The sequence below is a fragment of the Chiloscyllium plagiosum genome, unplaced genomic scaffold (assembly GCF_037043375.1).
Source record: "Chiloscyllium plagiosum isolate Xiang-an unplaced genomic scaffold, Cpla_swu_hap1 HiC_scaffold_2, whole genome shotgun sequence".
Taxonomy (NCBI): domain Eukaryota; kingdom Metazoa; phylum Chordata; class Chondrichthyes; order Orectolobiformes; family Hemiscylliidae; genus Chiloscyllium; species Chiloscyllium plagiosum.
The window spans coordinates 2321507-2343284 of NW_028270140.1; the positions used below are offsets into that span (position 1 = coordinate 2321507).

The 21778-nt window shown below is 42.1% G+C and overlaps 1 protein-coding gene across 1 annotated transcript in view; it reads left to right on the forward strand.

Moving 5' to 3' along the window:
* Positions 1–21778, forward strand: part of LOC122558088 (fibrillin-2-like) — a 339601-nt gene that overhangs the window by 90931 nt on the left and 226892 nt on the right. Inside the window, exon 7 of the mRNA XM_087994253.1 lies at positions 2871–2996. Coding sequence (XP_087850379.1) covers positions 2871–2996 — 126 coding nt within the window. The remainder of the gene's footprint in view (positions 1–2870; positions 2997–21778) is intronic.

Sequence of the window (21778 nt, forward strand, 5' to 3'; positions counted from 1 at the left end):
GTTCTTTCCTGTTTTCTTTACCTTCCTCAGGGGGTCCATCTGTCTTCAGTTTCTTAAACCTCATGACTCACAAGTCTTCCTTTTTGTCTCTTGATCCTCACCTATTCTTGGGATACTTTTTGTTTTAGTAAAAATGTGAACATGGATGCAATTTTTAAAAATTGTCAAAGGGATATGGATGTCTTTGACAAATGTCATCTATTGTCCATTGCTAACTGCCCAGAGGGAAGTTAAGAGTGATCCATAATCCCATATAGGCCAGATCCAATAAGGATGGCAGATCCCATTCCCTAAAGCACATTAGTGATCCAAATGGGTTTTATGACAATCAAAAGTGGTTATGCAAAGAACAGAGAACAAAGAAAACTTACAGCCCAGGAACCGGCCCTTCGGCCCTCCCAGCCTGAGCCGATCCAAATGTACTGTTTAAACCTGTTGGTCAACTCCTAAGCATCGGTAATTCCTGATTATGTGGTCACCATGGGACTATCTTTTTTTATTTCAGAATTCCAATTTCACTTTCTGTTGTGGTGTAATTCAAACTCATCTCCTGAGAACATTAGCTGGGATTCTAGATTACTATACCCGTCACATTACCACTACTTCCCGAAATTACTTCTTAAAGGCCTCTGGTATTTTATATTTCCCCCTATGCATTCCTCACTTCCATCCTCTGAAGAATCAATGCTAACTTTAGCTATTTTATTCCCTTTAATATACCTGTGGAAGATTTTAATTTTTTATTATCTCTTGCTTGCTTTCTCTTGTGTTTCAATTTCTTATTTTAACTAGTTATCTTTTACTGATTTCTGAAACTTTCCTAATCAGCTTCCCTGTCTCACTTTTTAATGTGGGGTATATCTTTACTTTCAATTTAACTTAACTTCCTTAATTAGACACAGAAGATGCATCCCTGTCTTTGTTAGGAATTATGAAATGTCTTCTTAAATGTGGCCACTGCTTGTCTATCATCCTTTGTTTTAACCTATTACTTTTGTCCACCAGAGACAACTTTCTCTTTATATTAAACTAATTGCCTTTATTTAGGCTTAAGTTACCAGTTAATGCTCCATGTTTAATTTTGCTTAATTATTCTTTGACATAATGGTATTTGCATCACATTTTGGAGGCATTATATTTTAGAAGATTGAAGAAAAGTGCAACAATTCTTTTGTAATCCAGTGACACAGTTTAATGCAACTCACATATGAAAATGTTTCTAAAGCTAAAGGTGCTGTATATCCTTTTTTGTCAGTGCTCGTGAACATTATATATTCAGACATCTCAAGTATCAAAGTTTCACACTTTGCTGTTGCTGTTCCAATGTAATTTACAAAAGACAGAATAGGCAGGAATTTCCTTCTGGATTATTTTAACCTGGAGCTAGAAATTTGCAAGCAGTCACAACTGCCTTCTCATTGACTTCAAATATTACATGTTGCTTCAATTGCCCAAACTTCCGTAGTGACATCATTTCCCAGATGAATTACCTTAAAGGCATACATGGGAAAATGCCCTTTGTAGCAGGTAAACATCACCATTGTGCTCTAGACTTCTCATGGGTAATGCTGTGGCAGAACTCTTTGATTTTCAATTAAGATCATGCTGCTTTAAAGATCTGATATTGTTATGTGGCAGTTTGAACTTCACTTTCAGCTTCTTTCTGTAACACCACTGAAAGTCCATGTTGACAGAGCTCTGTGGTTCTTCCTCTGAATCCACCCTAAAACTCTATTCCTGATAGACACAATGGATACATTTTCAAAACTGCTTCCTGTTTCCATGAACTGATTTATAAACTTTATGGTTCGCAGCTCAAAGTTCTGATTCAAAAATTGCCAGAGCCTTACCATGTACTATTGTGGAACCATTATCATTACAGAGATCCAAACATATTTATTATCAGTTTTACAGTATAACTTGATTGACTCATGCCTAAAACCCATTCCATCTGTTGACTACTTTACAGTTCTATGTTGTTTTTCAGAACTTTTTTTTTCTCGTAGTTCAGTAATATCTGAAAGTTTACACAGGTCTGTCACTGTGCCTGCATAGAAGAAGGAAATTTGTATCCAGTATCCAGTGTGAAAGAAATATATGTTGATAATAGACTGGACATGAGGTAGAGCATTCAGAAAGTGGTGTCTGTCAGAATAATCATGATGGCAATGGGCAGGTTAATGGAGCTGAACCAGAGCCACATTATTCTTCAGTTCTGTTGATGCTGAGCTGGGTAAAACATCACTCGCCCAGACTTGCAGTTGCTCAAGCAATTGGAAAGCTTTTCCTAGAATGTAGAGTGATGCGTTGAGCATCACTGGTGTGCCTGTGAAAACTGGCTGGGAGAAATAATAAATAGGAGACCAAAAGCAGAGATGATCGTATAGACATTGGAGGGAACACTGACTTCTGGTTTCTTTTGAGAGGCAAAGCCACTGCCTATGTACTATAAAAGTAACCTTGCACACACAGAAGTTCTTACAAATATTAGATTGGAAACCAGCAGTGCTAGAGGTAGATTTATATTGCTGATGGAAATTATTATGAGGGTGTATGAGTTCCACAAAAGAATTACATTTTCTTGTAAGATGAAGACAGAGTGTGTATGGTACAAATCATTCGATATAATAATTGAACTATGTCAATAATCATAGACTTAAATTATCTGAAAGCTATCTCAATGAGAACCTACTATTAAACCTAGTTTTGACAAAACAAACTTAACAGTTTCATAGAGGACATCTTCTTTCTGTTCCTTCAGATCCAGCAACTATTGTGCTTATTGTGGTGTTCACTGAAGGCATGTGTTACTAATGTGTGCTGTCTGACTGATTCCCAGCCTACAGAACTGAAGTGCTTTTCTCTTCCAGATGTTGATGAATGTCAGGCAATCCCAGGCATGTGCCAAGGTGGAAACTGTATCAACACTGTTGGCTCCTATGAATGCAAATGTCCTGTTGGTCACAAGCAGAGTGAAACAACTCAGAAATGTGAAGGTAAGCAGATGATCTTGGGACTTTATGTAATCTATTTATTACTGCAACTGAGTTGGAAGCATCCATTTAATGTAACATTAATGCTACATGACACACAGCTGAGGTTTCCCTCAATGATTAAAATTACCATTACAGAACTAGAAGAATAACATTCTTTACCATTTGTACTTTTTTCCATTTGTTTACATGGATAAAAAATGGTCAGTGTTTAATCATTGGTGCATATATGTCTATACCACTGATTTGGTTCTGATCTAGGACAGTTGACACAATCTTGAGTTTTTATACAATGCCAGAAACACCTTAGTGAGGAGTCTGGATATGCAGCTGTTGTTTATCTCTGATCTTTTATTATTTACAATGTACATAGAGGTTGTTTGTCCCATTCTGTAAATGGAATTGGTTTACGTCCACTTTCTGTCTATTTAATGATGTTGCTCCAAATATACTGTAAGTACAATATGGTAATATATAATTGACTGGAGAAAATAGTTGCCAAATAACTGGATCTTATTTATATCATGCATAAAAGAATGAAAAGGTAGGGTAAGTGTTTTTATTGTGAGGTGAGGTTGATGTAAACTTATTGTAAAATTCAAGCACTACCCTCACGTTACATGAATGAATATCGAAGATATGAAGAATTTGCTTCAACTACTTCATTTTGCCATATTCCAACTTAATTCTCAGTTCCATATTTTTTAAGGTTTGCTAGGAAATCTATCTGACATATATTATTTTCTTTTAGTTAAAAATCACCCAACACCAGGTTATGGTCCAACAGGCTGATTTGGAAGTACAAGCTTTCAGAGCGCTGCTTCTTCATCAGGTAACTACCTAACAGAGGAGCATTGCTCTGAAAACTCATACTTCCAAATAAGCCTGTTGGACTATAACCTGGTGTTGGGTGATTTTGTCCATCCCAGTCCAACACTGGCACCTCCACATCATATCTTCTTTTAGCGGAAGCGGACATTGCTGGAGAAGCCAGAATCGTTGCCTACCCTTAATTGCCTTTGAACTGAGTGGCTTGCTAGGCCACCTTAGAGGTCAGTTAAGAGATAACTACATTGCTGTGGATCTGGAGTCACATGTAGGCCAGCCCAAAGATGAATGACAGATTTCCTTTCCTAAAAAAATTCCCAAAAAGAGATTTCAGAACTGGGGCCATTGTCTTAGAAATAGGGCCAGATTATAAAGGAGATGTTAGGAAGCACATAGGATGGGAGAGGCTTCCACGTACCACAGTGGATGCTGGATCAGTTATTAATTTTAAATCTGACATGAATTTCATTTTGTTAAGCAAAAATATCAAGGGACACGTGCCAGAGGCAGCTATATGGGGTGAGGCCACAGACCAGCCATGAGCTCATTGAATGGTGGAACTGACTCGAGGGGTTGAATGTCGAGAGTGTGGTGCTTGAAAAGCACAGCAGGTCAGGCAGCATCCGAGGAGCAGGAGAGTCGACGTTTCGGGCAGAAGCCCTTCATCGGGATGGATGATAAAGGATGATCATCAGCCCATTTCCTGATGAAGGGGTTTTCCAGCTCCATACTCTCGACTCTGATCTTCAGCATCAGCAGTCCTCACTTTCCCCTCGAGGAGTTGAATGGCCTACTCTTGTCCCAATGTTTCTAGTGAGCCAGATGAAACAATCTGTGGTTATTGTCATAGTTTGCCTAGCTTTAAATTCCAGATTTAATTGAATTTAAATTCCACAAGCTGTCATGGTGGGATATTGCTACTTACCAATTTGTGTAAATTCCGTAAATTTCACATTTACGGAATAATGGCATGTACCAGCCAGATGTGTGCAGTTGTATGAGATCAGGAGTTGACTTTATTAAACCCATTGGCAAATGGAAGTGCAGCAAGAGAACAACAGTTTTATGGATGCTTTATACAGCATAGGTGAGTCAGAGTGAGGGAATGGAAGGGCATGGAGGATGAAGAGAAAAGGTCTGATGTCCTGGGGTGGTTGCAGAGGGATGGGGAGACTCCGTCAAAATTAAACAAATATATGACCATTTAAGGGTGTTGGCTGGCAGAGTCATCGCTGATGTTTTTTTCAGGGCTGGGAGCCTTGTAGACTCATTGCAGGGTTACAGCATTTCAATTCTCCCCTTTCAAGTTGGGAGCTTTGAAGTTTAGCCATATCCCACAGAGCGCAAAACTTAACTTTATTGCATTTACACTGTTAGAATTTAGCATTTAGAATGTTAATTGTAGTCTCAATTGTAATTTTAATTTGAATTGTAATCCCGGAGAAAAGAGAGTGAAAATGCTGCAAGGCTCTGGTTATGAAATCAGGACCAGCAGGCTGTTGGCAGAATCCTGGCCAATGAATTGACATTATGGTGTCTATTATCATATGAACCCATAACTCGCAAGCACGTATGTTTGATTTCTTTATTCAGTATTTTTTCTTTATTCATTCATGGGATGAGGGCATCGCTGGCTGGGGCAGCATTTATTGCCCATCCCTAATTGCCCAGAGGGCAGTTAAGAGTCAACCCCATTGCTGTGGGTCGAGAGTCACGTGTCGGCCGGACTGGGTAAGGATGGCAGATTCCTAAAGGCATTAGTGAATAGGATGGGTTTTTCCAACAATCGATAACAGATTCATGGTCATCTTTAGACTCTTCTGATACTAAGTTCTTATGACACTAAGTATGACGCTAAGTTTGATAATTTAACTTAGTCTTCTGTTGAAATTTTATGTAATAAAATGTGTAATAATTATTTTACCTTTACTTCTCATTAATTAAATTTGTGACCTCCAGCTCCATTTTAGTGGCTTAATATCAGTAAAGTTTATTGGAGATGATTTTTAAAGTTACTGTCAGCGCAACATAAATGATTGGGGGTAGTACTTTATTTAATTTAAAGAATCTGTTCATAAATTATGAGCAATGTAATGTTTAACTGAGAGGACATCATTTCCCTGTCATTAATAGGAGAGTATTTATTATTATCGACAGGGTAGATTCTCCACAGGAAAATCTCCAACATAGTTTAAAAAGGGGGCTCTCCCATTTAAGAGTACGATGTGGAGTAATTTCTTCTTTCAGAAGGATTATAGTCTTTAGAATTATGTTACTGAGACAGCAATGGAGGTTGAATCATTGAATATATTCAGGAGTGTGTTAGACAGAGTTTTGATCTACAAGGAAGTCAAAGATGAAGGTTGGAAGGCAAGAAAGTGGACTCATGATCACAATCAGATCAGTGATGAGGTGCATAGACTCAGCATTGGACTGTTTTACCACCTCAGGACCCACAATATTGGAGTGAAGAAAGTTGTCCCTCATCTTGGGGGTCTGTGTAGGAAGGAGGTAAATATTAATCATTTTCAGAACTGACTTCCATATTGTAATGTCCCATTCTGCTGTGGTCACCACTCTTCATTTGTTAGATTGTCAGATTACTGCTTGGCATTCTATTTGGCTATTTTGCTCGTGAATACAAATTATTTTAATGACATAAGTATGTTGTCAAATTTCATCAGGAACTTCAACTTTATTAGTCATCTGGTGAAAAAAAGAGTTTTGACTGGTGGAAGAGTTTGAGGGCAGCTGCTGTTTGATCTAAAGTATTGTGATGTCACATAAGCTTTTAACGATGCTTAAAGACAGCATTGATAGATATTCTTACTTTATTCTTTCCTCTAAAATGAGTTTGAAGTTGAATAGGTATGTTCACAAAAGTGATCCTCAAAGAACTATCCTCATTTTTTTTCACAGCTGAGATGCCAAATGTTTTTTCAGCTGCAGTTAAACATACACATCTCTAGAATCAACGACATATGTGCTTGTTTTGATGATGGCGCCTGAAGAAACTACCCTGTTGACAAAAAAAAGTGCTTCTGCATAGCAAACAGGATTTAAAAGTGATATCTCCACTGAACCCTTAGTGCAGTGTCACGAACCTTATGTCTCATTCTTATCCAAGTAAACTGAGCAACATCACTCTTCAAACAGGGGTCATTTTCAGAATAAACATGTCCCATTGTCAAAGGTTATTCTGCATCAATCACATAATACCCTTGCCTCAGTAGACAAATAAGTCATCCTTTCTTCAGTTGTAATTTCATCTCCATAGGGATCATAAATTGAATTCCGTGGGAAAATGGCCACTGCCAACATAGTATGTACTCAAATGGGATTTTGATTAATGGAGATGAACTAAATTCATTAAACTTTTGCCTGATTATTTGTCCTTGAAATTTTGTCATCAACATTTGATTGTACTGCTCTGTGCATGTCATAGAATGTTCCAGAGTTTAATTCATAGCTTCCCAGAATATCCTAAAGAATCTGACAACCAAGTCAGTACATGTAAGTAATAGCCACAGTTGAAATGTAAAGAAATTCATCAGTTTGTTTACAAGATACCACAAGTCAGAGAGATAAATGATTAGGTTATCTGTTTTAGTGATGTTGGCTGAAGGGTAAAAGTTGGGCAGTGTTCAGTGCTAGAAAATGAGGTGGTTAAGGGTAAGCTATAGCCAAACTTTATTCACAGACCTGGAGGAGCCGGTGTTGGACTGGGGTATACAAAGTTAAAATTCGCACAAAACCAGGTTACAGTCCAACAGGTTTATTTGGAAGCACTAGGTTTCGGAGCACCACTCCTTCATCATGTAGCTATGGATCAGGATCATAAGACACAGAATTTATAGCAAAAGACCATAGAGTCATGCAACTGAAACTATAGTTACCTGATGAAGGAGCAGCGCTCTGACAGCTAGTGCTTCCAAATAAACTTGTTGAACTATAACTTGGTGTTGTGTGATTTTTAACTTTATTTACAGACATATACATTATAAATAGGCATCTCCTTACGCACACCCCATTTTCAATCTGTTGCTACTTAGAGGGGCACAAATGAATTTGAGTTCATGCCCACAAACTGTACACAATCAAACACAATGGACATACAATTAAACAAGGTACAAGGTGTATCTCAACTTTTCATTAAGTAGTTTTGATTGGTTTTGATTTTCTCAGACAGCATATTAGGTGTGGGATTTTCCCTGTTGGGTTTGTTTTTGTTATTGGAGAATGTAAATCAGAGTTGGGGCCAAGCTGATTAAGGAGAAAGTGAGGACTGCAGATGCTGGAGATCAGAGCTGATAATGTGTTGCTGGAAAAGCGCAGCAGGTCAGGCAGCATCCAAGGAACAGGAGAATCGACGTTTCGGGCATAAGCCTGAAGAAGGGCTTATGCCCGAAACGTCGATTCTCCTGTTCCTTGGATGCTGCCTGACCTGCTGCGCTTTTCCAGCAACACATTTTCAGCCAAGCTGATCAAACTTAGCACCTGCCTCATTACACAGATCATTGAAATGGGCAGCCATATATCAATAAATAATTCCAGTCAAGTGAACTTGTGCCAGTATTACCCTGCCCATGGCTTGCTAGTGTAGTGTAGAGGAACGCAGTGCTGTATCCTGCTGACCAGCAATGGAGGCTACACCAGCACACCCATCCTGGTGGACACAGTACATGTTGCTGCCTCCATGGCTTTTCTGCCTGAAGAGGAGAATTAATTTCTCCCACAATGCTCTGGGTGCAAGAGGCGAGCTACTGTGTGCTACACGCCCCCTGTATCAGAGGCAGGGTTGGAGGAGCCTGACCCAGTGCTAACACACCTCAGGCAGAGCGACAGAAAAGAAGAGGTAATGGATGCATAGCACAACAATGTGTGTTTAACCTTTAACATAACACATACCAAAAACTGCTTTGTGGGTGAAGGAAGGAGGATTGAATAGCCATTGAGTGGCATGGAAAGGAAATGGTGTCAAAGAATTGGTCAAAGAAATATGTTTTAAAATCAAATGGGAGGTTGATGTCACCAAGAACCCACGGAACAGTCCCTGACCCTGGGGGTCAACACAAACAACACCAGAAATTGCTGGAAGAACTCAGCAGCTCTGGAAGTATCTGTGGAGAGAAAACAGAATTAACGTTTCAGATCCAGTGATCCTTCTTCAAACTGGTTGTAGCTGGGAATTTAACAGGAATCCTGTTGGAGTGAAGAGGAAATCTCAAGGAGGTGGAAGAGAGAGAGTGAAAGGGGGATGGAGGTAGAGGAAGACAGTGTGACTGGGATGCATAGTACTCATTAAGAATCTTACCCATTTTCTCTGACTCCATGCATAACTTTCCGCCTTTGTCCTTGAGTGGGCCAACACTTTCTCTGGTTACCCACTTAGTCTTTTTTATGAATAAACGGCTTTGGGACTTTCCTTAATCCTGTTTGCTAAAGATCTTTAATGACCCCTTTTAGCTCTCTTAATTCCTTGTTTCAGATTGGTCCTTCACTCCCGATATTCTTCCAAAGCTTTGACTGTCTTCCTTTTGTATGCTTCCTTTTTCCTCTTAGCTAGTCTCACAATTTCACCTGTCATCCATGGTTCCCTAATCTTGCCATTTCTATCCCTCATTTTCACAGGGCTATGTCTGTCCTGCACTCTAATCAACCTCTCTTTAAAAGCCCACCACATATGAAATGTAGATTTACTTTCAAACAGCTGCTCCCAATCCACATTCCCCAGCTCATGCTAAATTTTAGTATAGATGGCCTTCCTTTATGATGATTTTCGTCTTTGTCCATGAGCATTCTCAAACTTACGGAATTGTGATCACTATTCCCAAAGTAATCCCCTACTGAAACTTCAACCACCTGGCCTGGCTCATTCCCCAACACCAAGTCCAGTATGGCCCCTTCCCAAGTTGGACTATTTACAGACTGCTCTAGAAAAACCTCCTGGATCCTCCTTACAAATTCTGCTCCATGTAAACCTCTAACACTGAGTGAATCCCAGTCAATGTTGGGAAAATTAAAATCTCCCATCACCACCACCCTGTTGCTCCTCCATCTTTCTATGATCTCTCTACACATTTGTACCTTTATCTCTTGCTCGCTGTTGGGAGGCCTGTAGTACAGCCCCAACATTGTTACCGCACCCTTCCTATTTCTGAGCTCTGCCCATATTGCCTCGAGTCCTCCATAGTGTCCTCCTTCAGCACAGCTGTGATAACCTCTCTGATCAGTAATGCAACTTCTCCACCCCTTTTACCTCCCTCTCTATCCCGCCTGAAGCATCAATATCTGGGGATATTTAGTTGCCAATCATGCCCTTCCCTCAACCAAGTCTCAGTAATAACAATAACATCATACTCCCAGGTACTAATCCAAGCCCGAAGTTCATCCACCGTACTGACTACACTCCTTGCATTAAAACAAATGCACCTCAGACCACCAGTCCCTTTATTTAAATGCAGAGGGTTATGAACTATGAAATGACAGGACTGTTGGATTTTTTTTTCCGAAGGATTAAGCAGACTGGGGACTTATATGACTTGAAAGCTTCACAACTCATGTCCAGCTTATCTACCTATTAGACATTCAAGGATGTTCTTCTGGTCCAAAGAGTGTCTGAAACCCCCTAAAGAGGTACCATACCTTACATCTTCAAAATGGGCACTGGACCTTTCCAAATAAGGACAAACAATTTGGAGATGGGTGTTGAGAGTGAAATCTCTAAATTACCAGATGATACTAAGCTATGGAAAATTGTGAATTGTCAGGGTGACACTGAGTGACTTCAGAGGGACATTGACAAGTTGGACAAATGGACAGATACCTGCCAGATGTTTTGCAATGCAGAGAAATGTGAGAATAGATTCCCTACAGTGTGGAAACAGGCTCTTCAGCCCAACAAGTCCACACCAACCCTCCGAAGAGTAACCCACCCAGATCCATTCCCCTACATTTAACTCCTGACTAATACACCTAACCTACACATTCCTGAACACTGTGGACAATTTCCCATGGCCAATTCACTGACCATGCACATCTTTGGATTGTGGGAGGAAGCCAGAGCACCCGGAGGAACCCCACGCAGGCACGGGGAGACTCTATACAGACTGTCACCTGAGGCTGGAATCAAACCTGGGTTCCTGGTGCTGTGAGGCAGCAGTGATAACCACTGAGCCACTATGCCACCCTAAGGGGTACTACATTTCGGTGGAAGAAACACAGAGAGACAATACAGGCTCAATGGTACAACTTCAAGGAGAGTACAGGAGCAGAGGGACCTCAGGGTTCTCATGTATAATTCTCTGACGGTGGCCATACAAGTTGAAACAGTCATTAAGAAGGCTTATAGGATCCTTGAGTTTATAAATGGAGGTAAAGAGTATAAAAGCAAGGAAGTAATGCTCCTTCTTTACATTCTGTTGGTCAGACCACATTTGGAGTATTGTGTTCAATCTGGGCACCATATTTAAGGAAGGATGATCAAGTCCTGGAGAGAGTTCAAAGGAGATTGACTGGAATTATCCAAGGAAAGATGAAAGAGATTGGGCTTATTCTCCTTGGAGCAGAGAAGATTAAGACATGACCTTATTAAGGTGTTCAACATTATGAACAATTTTGATAATGTAAAGAAGGATATTCTAATTTCATGAGTTGGTATGTCACTAGGGGGTCACAATGTCAAGATTAACAGCAAGAGAGCTAGGAGTGAGATGAGGAGAAACCTGTTTCCTCAGAGAGTGGTTAGGATTTGGAATGTGCTGCCTGGGGAGTGGCAGAGGTGGGTTCCACAGAAGTTTTCAAAAGGGAGCTGGATATATATTTGAAAGGAATGAATTTAGAGGACCACGGAGATAGGGTTGGAGGGGGGGACTAGCTGGGTGGCTCTTTCAGCAGCCGGTACATACACAATAGGTCAAATGGCCTCTTTCTGTCCCGTAAAATTTTATGAGTCTATGATTCTTTAAAGACATTTGTAGGCAAAAATGATCTTGGATAGACCTGTGAAATAGGAAAGGCTGAATCTGTCGGTCATTTTGCCATCTGTCTGTTCTTTCCATTCAGTGTGAGGGTCAAAGTGGGCTGTGTCAACTTCTGGCCATTTTTTTACACTGTCACCACTGACTTTCTCGTGGTCATTACTTAGAGTCATAGAGGTGTACAGTACGGAAACAGACCCTTCGGTCCAACCCGTCCATAGCGACCAGATATCCCAACCCAATCTAGTCCCACCTGCCAGCACCCGGACCATATCCCTCCAAACCCTTCCTGTTCATATACCCATCTAAATGCCTCTTAAATGTTGCAGTCGTACCAGCCTCTACCACTTCCTCTGGCAGCTCATTCCATACACATATCACCCTCTGCCCCTTATGTCCCTCTTATATCTTTCCCCTCTCACCCTAAACCTATGTTCTCTCGTTCTAGACTCCCCCACCCCAGGGAAAAGACTTTGCCTATTTATCATATCCATGCCCTTCATAATTTTGTAAACCTCTATAAGGTCACCCCTCAGCCTCAGACACTCCAGAGAAAACAGCCCCAGCCTGTTCAGCCTCTCCCTATAGCTCAAATCCTCCAACCCTGGCAACATCCTTGTAAATCTTTTCTGAACCCTTTCAAGTTTCACATCTTTCTGATAGGAAGGAGACCAGAATTGCACGCAATATTCCAACAGTGGCCTAACCAATGTCCTGTACAGCCGCAACATGACCTCCCAACTCCTGTACACAATACTCTGACCAATAAAGGAAAGCATACCAAACGCCTTCTTCACTATCCTATCTACTTGCGACTCCACTGTCAAGGAGCTATGAATCTGCACTCCATGGTCTCTTTGTTCAGCAACACTCCCTAGGACCTTACCATTAAGTGTATAAGTCCTGCTAAGATTTGCTTTCCCAAAATGCAGCACTTCGCATTGATCTGAATTAAACTCCATCTGCCATTTCTCAGCCCATTGGCCCATCTGGTCCAGATCCTGTTGTAATCTGAGGTAACCCTCTTCACTGTCCACTACACCTCCAATTTTGGTATCATCTGCAAACTTACTAACTCTACCTCTTGTGCTTGTACAACTGGCTGTCATTCGCATCTATTCCACATTCACTACACTGAGCAAGATGAGTTTTAAATATGTTATCCTACGGAGGCCTGGCACTGAACCATGGTGAACTCTGCTGATCAAGGTTATCCAGTTAGAATTACAATGGTTGATTGCCTTCACTTCCTATTGTTGAGTCAGGAGTGAGACCTTTCATTTTGTACATAGGTCACATCCAATAGTTTCTAACAATCAAGGCAGATATAGCAGTGATCACATTACATTCATTCATCAACTCTTTTGAGTCTTCAAAGAAGTTCAAAAACGTTGGGTTGCATGTTCTGCCTTTCAGAGCCTTTTAAATATGGTTGAGTTGCTTTTATGTTGAAATAATAAAAGGATGACATTGTTTAAGTGTGCTGTATCCTTTAGTACTTTTATTCATCACGTTTCTTTCAAGTTAATACGTCGGGCTGAATCTATGAGTTTTTTTTTGCTTTGTTTTTTTAAGTTGCTTTGAGTTTTTTGGGAATGATTCATGCCACAAAGCCCAGTGAGATTTCTTGCTGAATTTTATGAAATATACCTCATTAGTAACCGACCCCACTCATGAACATTCCTCATGTCCGATTCTATTTCCAACTGTCCGCATGCCAGTCACTGAACCACACCAAATGAATATTCACCAAAAGGATAGCAAATTAGGCATTTATTTTACTGGCATGGATATGCGATCAGAAACTCAACGCAGAGTTAACTATAAATTGCTTGTGTGTAATCTAAGTCAGCCTCGGATAAATGTATAGTGTTAGATTTCTTCACACATTAAGGTAGATTTTGAATGTTGCTAAAAGAGGCAAGAAAAAGAACAACACATCACAGGGACAAGCCCTTCAGCCCATCAAGTCTGCACTGATTCCTATTCCTTATTTAGTTCTGCTATTATTGACCACACACGGTTTCTATCCCTCTGTTTGCCTCCCGTTCATGTGTGTATCAAGGTAAGCCTAAATGTTGCTAATGTGCCTGTGTCCATCACCTCCATTGACAGTGTGTTCCAGGCACGCGCTACCCTCTGTGTGAAAGATTTTCCCCACCCTTCTCCTCTAAACATTCCCCCCTTCACCTTGAACCTGTGTCCCCTTGTAGTTGACCTTTCCACTCTAGGAAAAAGCCTCTGTCTACCTACACTATCTGTGCCTGTCTATAATTCTGTAGACTTCTATCAGATCATCCCTCTGTGTCTGTCTTTCTAGTGATGACAATCCAGATTTATCCAACCTCTCCTTATACCTAAAATCCTCCAGACCAGGCACCATCTTCGTAAACCATTCCTGCACCCTTTCTAAATCATCCACGTTCTCTTGGTGATGAGAACTGCATGCAATATTCCAAATGTGGCCTAATTAAAGGTTTACTTAGCTAACTTGAAGCTTACCATCTTGCATTTACTGGGGCTAGCACTCAAGAAAAAAACTTGAGAACGGTGACAACAATTTACTCAGCATGAGAAAAGAATGCTGAGTGGTTGGGCCATCTATTCTCATGCTGTTGGGAGGTGCATTACTCGCTACAGTATTCCTAGCTGCTGACTTGCTCTTATCGCCATCATGTTTATGTGGTGAGCCCAGTTGAGTTTCTGGTTAGTGGTCACCCCTAGGATGTTGAAAGCGGGGGAATTTAGTGATGGGAGCGCTATTGAATGTTAAGAGGCAATGGTTAGATTGTCTTTTATTGGAAATGGCCGTTACCTGGCATTTGAGAGCATGAATGTTGTCACTTGTCTACCCAAATCTGAGATAATAAAGGAAATATTCAATCTTTCAAACCAATAGAAATGGACAAAAGATCCGAATTCCATAGGTGAGGTGAGAGTGACTGCCCTTGACAACAAGGCCATACTTGGCCAAAATTGACAGGAAAAAGCCCCAGAAAGACTAGAGTCAATGGGAATCAGAGGGAAAATGCCCACTGTTGAATTTATACCTGGTACAAAGGAAGATGGTTCCTCCCTGCACATTGTTCACCACCATGTATGAATTCTCCAATACTGAAGCAGCCTTTATCAAAATGCAGCAAGATCTGCTCAGCATCTAGGCATGGGCTGACAAGGGGCAAGTAGCATTAATTTCAATGCCAGACAATGACCATTTCCAATTAGAGGTAATCTGACCATAACTCTTTGACTCTCAGAGGCATTGCCATAACTGAATTCCCCATGAGCAACATCCTGGGGGTTACCATTGACCAGAAACTAAACTGGACTGGCCATCTAAGTACTGGAACTATGAGGACTTATCCCTCTTTCTACCTATGTCATTGGTACCTGTGTGGACCACAACAGTTGGATCTGTCTCCTCCCACTCCAGATTCCTCTGTAGCCCAGCTGAAAGATCCTGAACCCGGGCACCAGGCATGCAACAAAAGTCTTTGGAACGCTTGATCCTGGCCATAGGGAATGGTGTCCATTCCCCTGACAGTACTATATCCAGTTACAGCTACATTTCTCTTTTCTCCCCCCCCCTTGAATGACTCCCTGGTCAGTTTTCTCAACCTCGCTATAACCCCCACTCTCATTCACAGAGGGAGCAAGAATCTCAAACCTATTCGACAAGCTGAGGAGCTGACTCTCCTTCAGTACTACCTCCTGGATCCCTCGACCTGCATCTCTCGCAGTCACACCCTTCTGTCCCTGACCACTGACCAAATTCAAGGTTGTTAATCTAAGGGGTGTGACTGCCTCCTGAAACACTTTGTCCAGGTAACTCTCACCCTCTCTGATGTGTCGCAGTGTTTGAACCTCAGACTCCAGCTCATCAATTCTGAGCCAGAGTGTCTCAGACAACCAACACTTGGTACAGATTCACCAGATCCTAGATCAACGGCAGGTATAACTCATCACTTGGATTGGAATCTTTACTTTAGTTAATTAGTATTTAATTTGTTTTTAAATGTCTTACTGGTCTTTAGTTCTTTAATCTACAAAATACTTCTCCTATTTACCTTGATTCTGAAAGCAACTTAGAATAGCTATTAAAATTAGTAGTTACATCTCAATCAACGAAGATACAGTTTTCCCGTCATGTCACTCCCTGTTCCATTCACTGCTCCCCGGCTGCTGTCCCCCCTCTCCCCCCACAGTCTCAATCACTGGGTTCACCTCCCTCTACACAGCTTCTTGCCCTGACGCTGCAATCCCTTCCAGTTTGGTTTTGTTTGGATGAAGGCCCATTGGAGGTGAACAGCAGGCTGAATTTGCCAGGTGCCTGTCCTGATTTCCATATCCAACAATTCTCAATGAAGCTCACTACAAAGCAATATGATAGAGCCATTAACAAGGCACTTAACAAGTACAGGAATGATTCCCTTTAACTGGCATTTCACTGCTCCCTGGGGGGAAACCAGTCTTACTGCTCAGCAAAAGCATCAAATATGGCACAAGATGGTCCAAAGGTCAATGTAGGCTTCACTGGACTTCCCACTCTAATTCTGCCACAGATTGCCCCACCCTCCCCATGTTGTTCAGACCCCTGTAAGATTTCAGTCCAGACTCTGATCAAAGTGAGTGTATTTGTATTCTTCTATGCATTGGTTATGTAAAAGAGCATTTTAAATGTATTAAGCATATGAAAATGTTTACTGAAAGTGTACACATGCATATAACAGTTAAATATATTACAGAATTTAACTGCACTATCTCGAAGATGTGTATTTAACATACAAAATCACCTTTTAAATACGCTTGGCTCAACAGTAAAGTCAGAAAGCACCTTGTTATGTCTTAACCAACACTGTTCTCATTGACCCTCGGGTGACAGATAATAGTTACAAAATAGTAACAGAAACCTTTCTGTGAAACAACGACGTACAGTAAATGTTCCATAGAGTATTCATTTCAACCAGTCATGTGGTTTGGCAACAATGGTTAAATTTGCTATTTGTTGGATCACTATTCAGAACTCACTCCAAATTCGAGTGAGGTCTAGACAAACTCAATTTTTACTTAATTTTTGGGACCCCTTTCTTTCAAATTTCCTTTTAAGTATAGTTTGCTTGATTATATTCTTTCTGTCGTGTTTCTAAGCATAAGCATTTGTTACAAGAAAAAAACTTGTTCCTTTTTGTAGTGCCTTTCTCAACCTTAGAATATTCAGAAGTGTTCTGTAGCAAAGTATTTCTGAAGCGAAGGCATTTTTATAAAAGGAAACTCATGGAAGTTCCCTTCCTTTGTTAGTCTGTGCCATCTTATCTCCATTGTGGGTATGATGCTTCATGAGTTGTACAGATAATGAGTGAAGCCGCTGATTACCAGTTTTCATGAAAAAACTGGATCACTAAATTCACGAATAAAAGGGCACAGTTCTATGTAATGAACTTGGGTTTGACATTTTCAGTCGCCATAAATCAGTAGTACTCTCTGTGGAGAGCAAATACTACCACTGTGCAGCCAACTATATTTAATGCCAACTCGAGAACACCTCTTCCTACTGCCCCCTCAGCCATGACCTCACCCCCCATCACCAAACCATCATCTCCATACAGAACCTCATCACCTCAGGAGATCTCCCACCACAGCTTCCAACCTCATAGTCCGGGAACCCCGCACTGCCCAGTTCTACCTCCTTCCCAAGATCCACAAGCCTGACCACCCTGGCCGACCCATTGTCTCAGCATGCTCTACCTATCTCGACACTGTCCTATCCCCCTAGTCCAGGAACTCCCCACATACGTTCGAGACACCACCCACGCCCTTCACCTCCTCCAAGACTTCCGTTTCCCCGGCCCCCAACGCCTCATCTTCACCATGGATATCCAATTCCTCTACATCTCCATCCACCATGACCAGGTCCTCCAAGCCATCCATTCTTTCCTCTCCCGACGTCCTCAACAGTACCCTTCCACCGACACTCTTATTCGTTTGGCCGAACTGGTCCTCACCCTTAACAATTTCTCCTTCGAGTCCTCCCACTTCCTCCAGACCAAAGGGGTAGCCATGGGCACAGGTATGGGCCCCAGCTATGCCTGTCTCTTTGTTGGCTACGTAAAACAGTCGATCTTCCGTAATTGCACCGGCACCACTCCCCACCTCTTCCTCCGCTACATTGATGACTGCATTGGCGCCACCTCATGCTCCCGCGAGGAGGTTGAGCAATTCATCAACTTCACCAACACATTCCACCCTGACCTTAAATTTACCTGGACCATCTCTGACACCTTCCTCCCCTTCCTGGACCTCTCCATCTCCATTAATGACGACTGACTTGACACTGACATTTTTTACAAACCCACCGACTCCCACAGCTACCTGGATTACACCTCTTCCCACCCTACGTCTTGCAAAAATCCCATCCCGTATTCCCAATTGCTCCGACTCTGCCGTCTCTGCTCCCAGGAGGACCAGTTCCACCACAGAACACACCAGATGGCCTCCTTCTTTAGCGACCGCAATTTCCCTTTCCACGTGGTTAAAGATGCCCTCCAATGCATCTCGTCTACATCCCACACCTCCACCCTCAGACCCAATCCCTCCAACCGTAACAAGGACACAATGCCCCTGGTGCTCGCCTTCCACCCTACCAACCTTCGCATAAACCAAATCATCTGCCGACATTTCCGCCACCTCCAAAAAGACCCCACCACCAGGGATATATTTCCCTCCCCACCCTTTTCCACCTTCCGCAAAGACCGTTCCCTCCATGACCACCTGGTCAGGTCCACGTCCCCCTACAACCCACCCTCCCATCCTGGCACTTTCCCCTGCCACCACAGGAACTGCAAAACCTGTGCCCACACCTCCTCCCTCACCTCCATTCAAGGCCCTAAAGGAGCCTTCCACATCCATCAAAGTTTTACCTGCACATCCACTAATATCATTTATTGCATCCGTTGCTCCCGATGCGGTCTCCTCTACATTGGGGAAACTGGACGCCTCCTAGCAGAGCGCTTTAGGGAACATCTCTGGGACACCCGCACCCAATCAACTACACCGCCCCGTGGCCCAACATTTCAACTCCCCCTCCCACTCTGCCGAGGACATGGAGGTCCTGGGCCTCCTCCACTGCCGCTCCCTCACCACCAGACGCCTGGAGGAAGAATGCCTCATCTTCCGCCTCGGAACACTTCAACCCCAGGGCATCAATGTGGACTTCAACACTTTCCTCATTTCCCCTTCCCCCACCTCACCCTAGTTCCAAACCTCCGGCTCAGCACTGTCCCCATGACCTGTCCTACCTGCCTATCTTCTTTTCCACCTATCCACTCCACTTCCCCCCTGACCTATCACCTTCATCCCCTCCCTCACTCACCTATTGTACTCCATGCTACCTTCTCCCCACCCCCACCCTTCTCTACCTTATCTCTCCATCCTTCAGGCTCTCTGCCTTTATTCCTGATGAAGGGCTTTTGCCTGAAATGCTGATTTTGCTGCTCCTCGGATGCTGCCTGAACTGCTGTGCTCTTCCAGCACCACTAATCCAGAATCCAGTTCCCAGCATCTGCAATCATTGTTTTTACCAACTATATTTTATAGTGGAGCCTCAAAAATGTTGCAAGCTTATCAAGACAAAAGGCTTTTTTGAATACAGGCTGCTTTGTTTTTGTTTCCAGCATTTCTTGTGTTTGTTACTTCTGGCAAAAATTGACTTTGAAATATATTTTAAACTACATTTTAAAACTCAATTTGTTTATGTTATTTTATTTCACTTTGTTTTGTGGTGTATGGGCACATGGAGATTGTCAGCTGTGTAATTGAAGAAGTTTATAGGTAGTGGTCAAGCAATTATTGTTGGAACAATTCAACAACTCACTTTTGAGTTTGAGTACAAGGCTGATCAAGCAGAAACATCTTCTTTCATCGAAAAATCAAATGGATGAGTACCCGTGATGTAGCAACACATCAAGCATCTTGCCTTTAGAAAGCAAATTACCAACTCCTCAGGATCACTGAAATGCTTTGTGTCATTGAATTGCTTTTTGTAAATGTTGAGCAGTGTGAGGAAGGCATGCAGCTATTTTGCATACAGTACAAACAGTAAATCATATGAATAGTCATTAAATCCACTGGTGAAGAGAGCAAGTGTCTAATTCATTTAGGAGGTGAGGGTGTTGCTGGCTCAGCCCTAATTCCCCAGAGGGCAGTTAAGAGTCAAGTACATTGCTGTGCGTCTGAAGTCACATTTAGGCTAGACCAGGTAAGATTGCCTTCCCGAAAGGATGTGAGTGAACCAGATGGGCTTTTCCAACAATCGACAATGGAATCATGGTCAAATCTTAATTCCAGATTTTTATTTAATCTGGTGGGATTCAGACACAGGTTCCTGGAGCATTATCTGGGTCTCTGGGTTAACAGTCCTGCAATAATACCATTTGGCTGTCCCCTCCCCTGTTGGCCAAGAGAACTTCCTTCCATTTTTTGAATAGTGCAGAAAGATCTTTAATGTACACACTGAACACAGTCATCACAGGGCCTGGATTTCATGCCTCATTTAAATCATAGTCCTTCAACAATCCAGGAGACCTTTGGTATGCAGTAAGGTGCCAGTTTAGAACATGTTATTGGAATGAAGCTCAAATCTTCAGATGCAGTACAAACTGAACTAACCAGACTGACCATGGTCAATGTGGGTCACGGAGACCTCAGGTGGAATACAGCTACCAAATCAGATGTTAACTGTTAATTGATTTTAGCAAATGCTCCAATTGCCAAGCAAAAATGTCATTTGAAATAGCCAAAGAAACATATGGAATCATTGGATATTTGCCATACAGAAGCCATTTGGACCATTGTGTCCCCTCTGGGGGAGTAACTCTGCTAGTTATTTGGCGATAGTCTGTGATGTAGCGGTAATGTCACAGGGCAGTGTTCCAGACCCTGCTAAATGATCTGAGGTCAAGGGTTAAAATTCCAACATGGCAGATATTGAAAACCTGGAGTCAAAGGTTAGTCTAATTATGACCAAGTGTTAATTGACATAAAAGTTCACTAATATCATATAGGGAAATAAATCTTGCCATCCTTACGCGGGCTGCTCTATGTGACTCCAGGCCTACAGAAACGTGGTTGCCTCTTAAGTGTCTCTGGGCAATTAGGGATATAAAATAAATCCTGGTCTAGTCAGTGACAGCCACATCCCGAGTATAAATAAAGTCCTTTCTTCTTTGGTTTGACCACTAACCTGATCTGCTGATCATATGCCCAGCCTGAGAGGCGTGTGGTGGTTCTCTGTTACAGTCATAGAATCATAGAGATGTACTGCACAGAAACAGAGCCTTCGGTCCAGCTCATCCATGCCAACCAGATATCCCAACCCAATCTAGTCCCACCTGCCAGCACCCGGACCATATCCCTCCAAACCCTTCCTGTTCATATACCCATCCAAATGCCTCTTAAATGTTGCAATCGTACCAGCTTTTACCACTTCCTCTGGCAGCTCATTCCATACACATATCACCCTCTGCCCCTTAGGTCCCTTTTATATCTTTCCCCTCTCACCCTAAACCTATGCCCTCTAGTTCTGGCCTCCCCCACCCCAGGGAAGAGACTTTGTCTATTTATCCTATCTACATCCATCATGAATTTATAAACCTCTATAAGGTCACCCCTCAGTCTCCGGCGCTCCAGGGAAAACAACCCCAGCCTGTTCAACCTCTCCCTATTGTTGGTGTTTCATCATCATGCATCCATTGGTGTCCCTCAACATCACCACATCATCATCATCAGAGTATTCTTCCTCACTAACTCCATGCCTGATTAGTAACACTGTGATCAGTAAAGATGTTGTATGACCTGGACTGGTTGCAAGTTCCAGAAGCCTTTGCTGGAATTCAAGTATTTGTATTTCTGACTCTCACTCTCTGCTCATTGTGCAGCTTTGATGGATCTCTTATCTGTTTACTTATTCTATATCACGTTAAT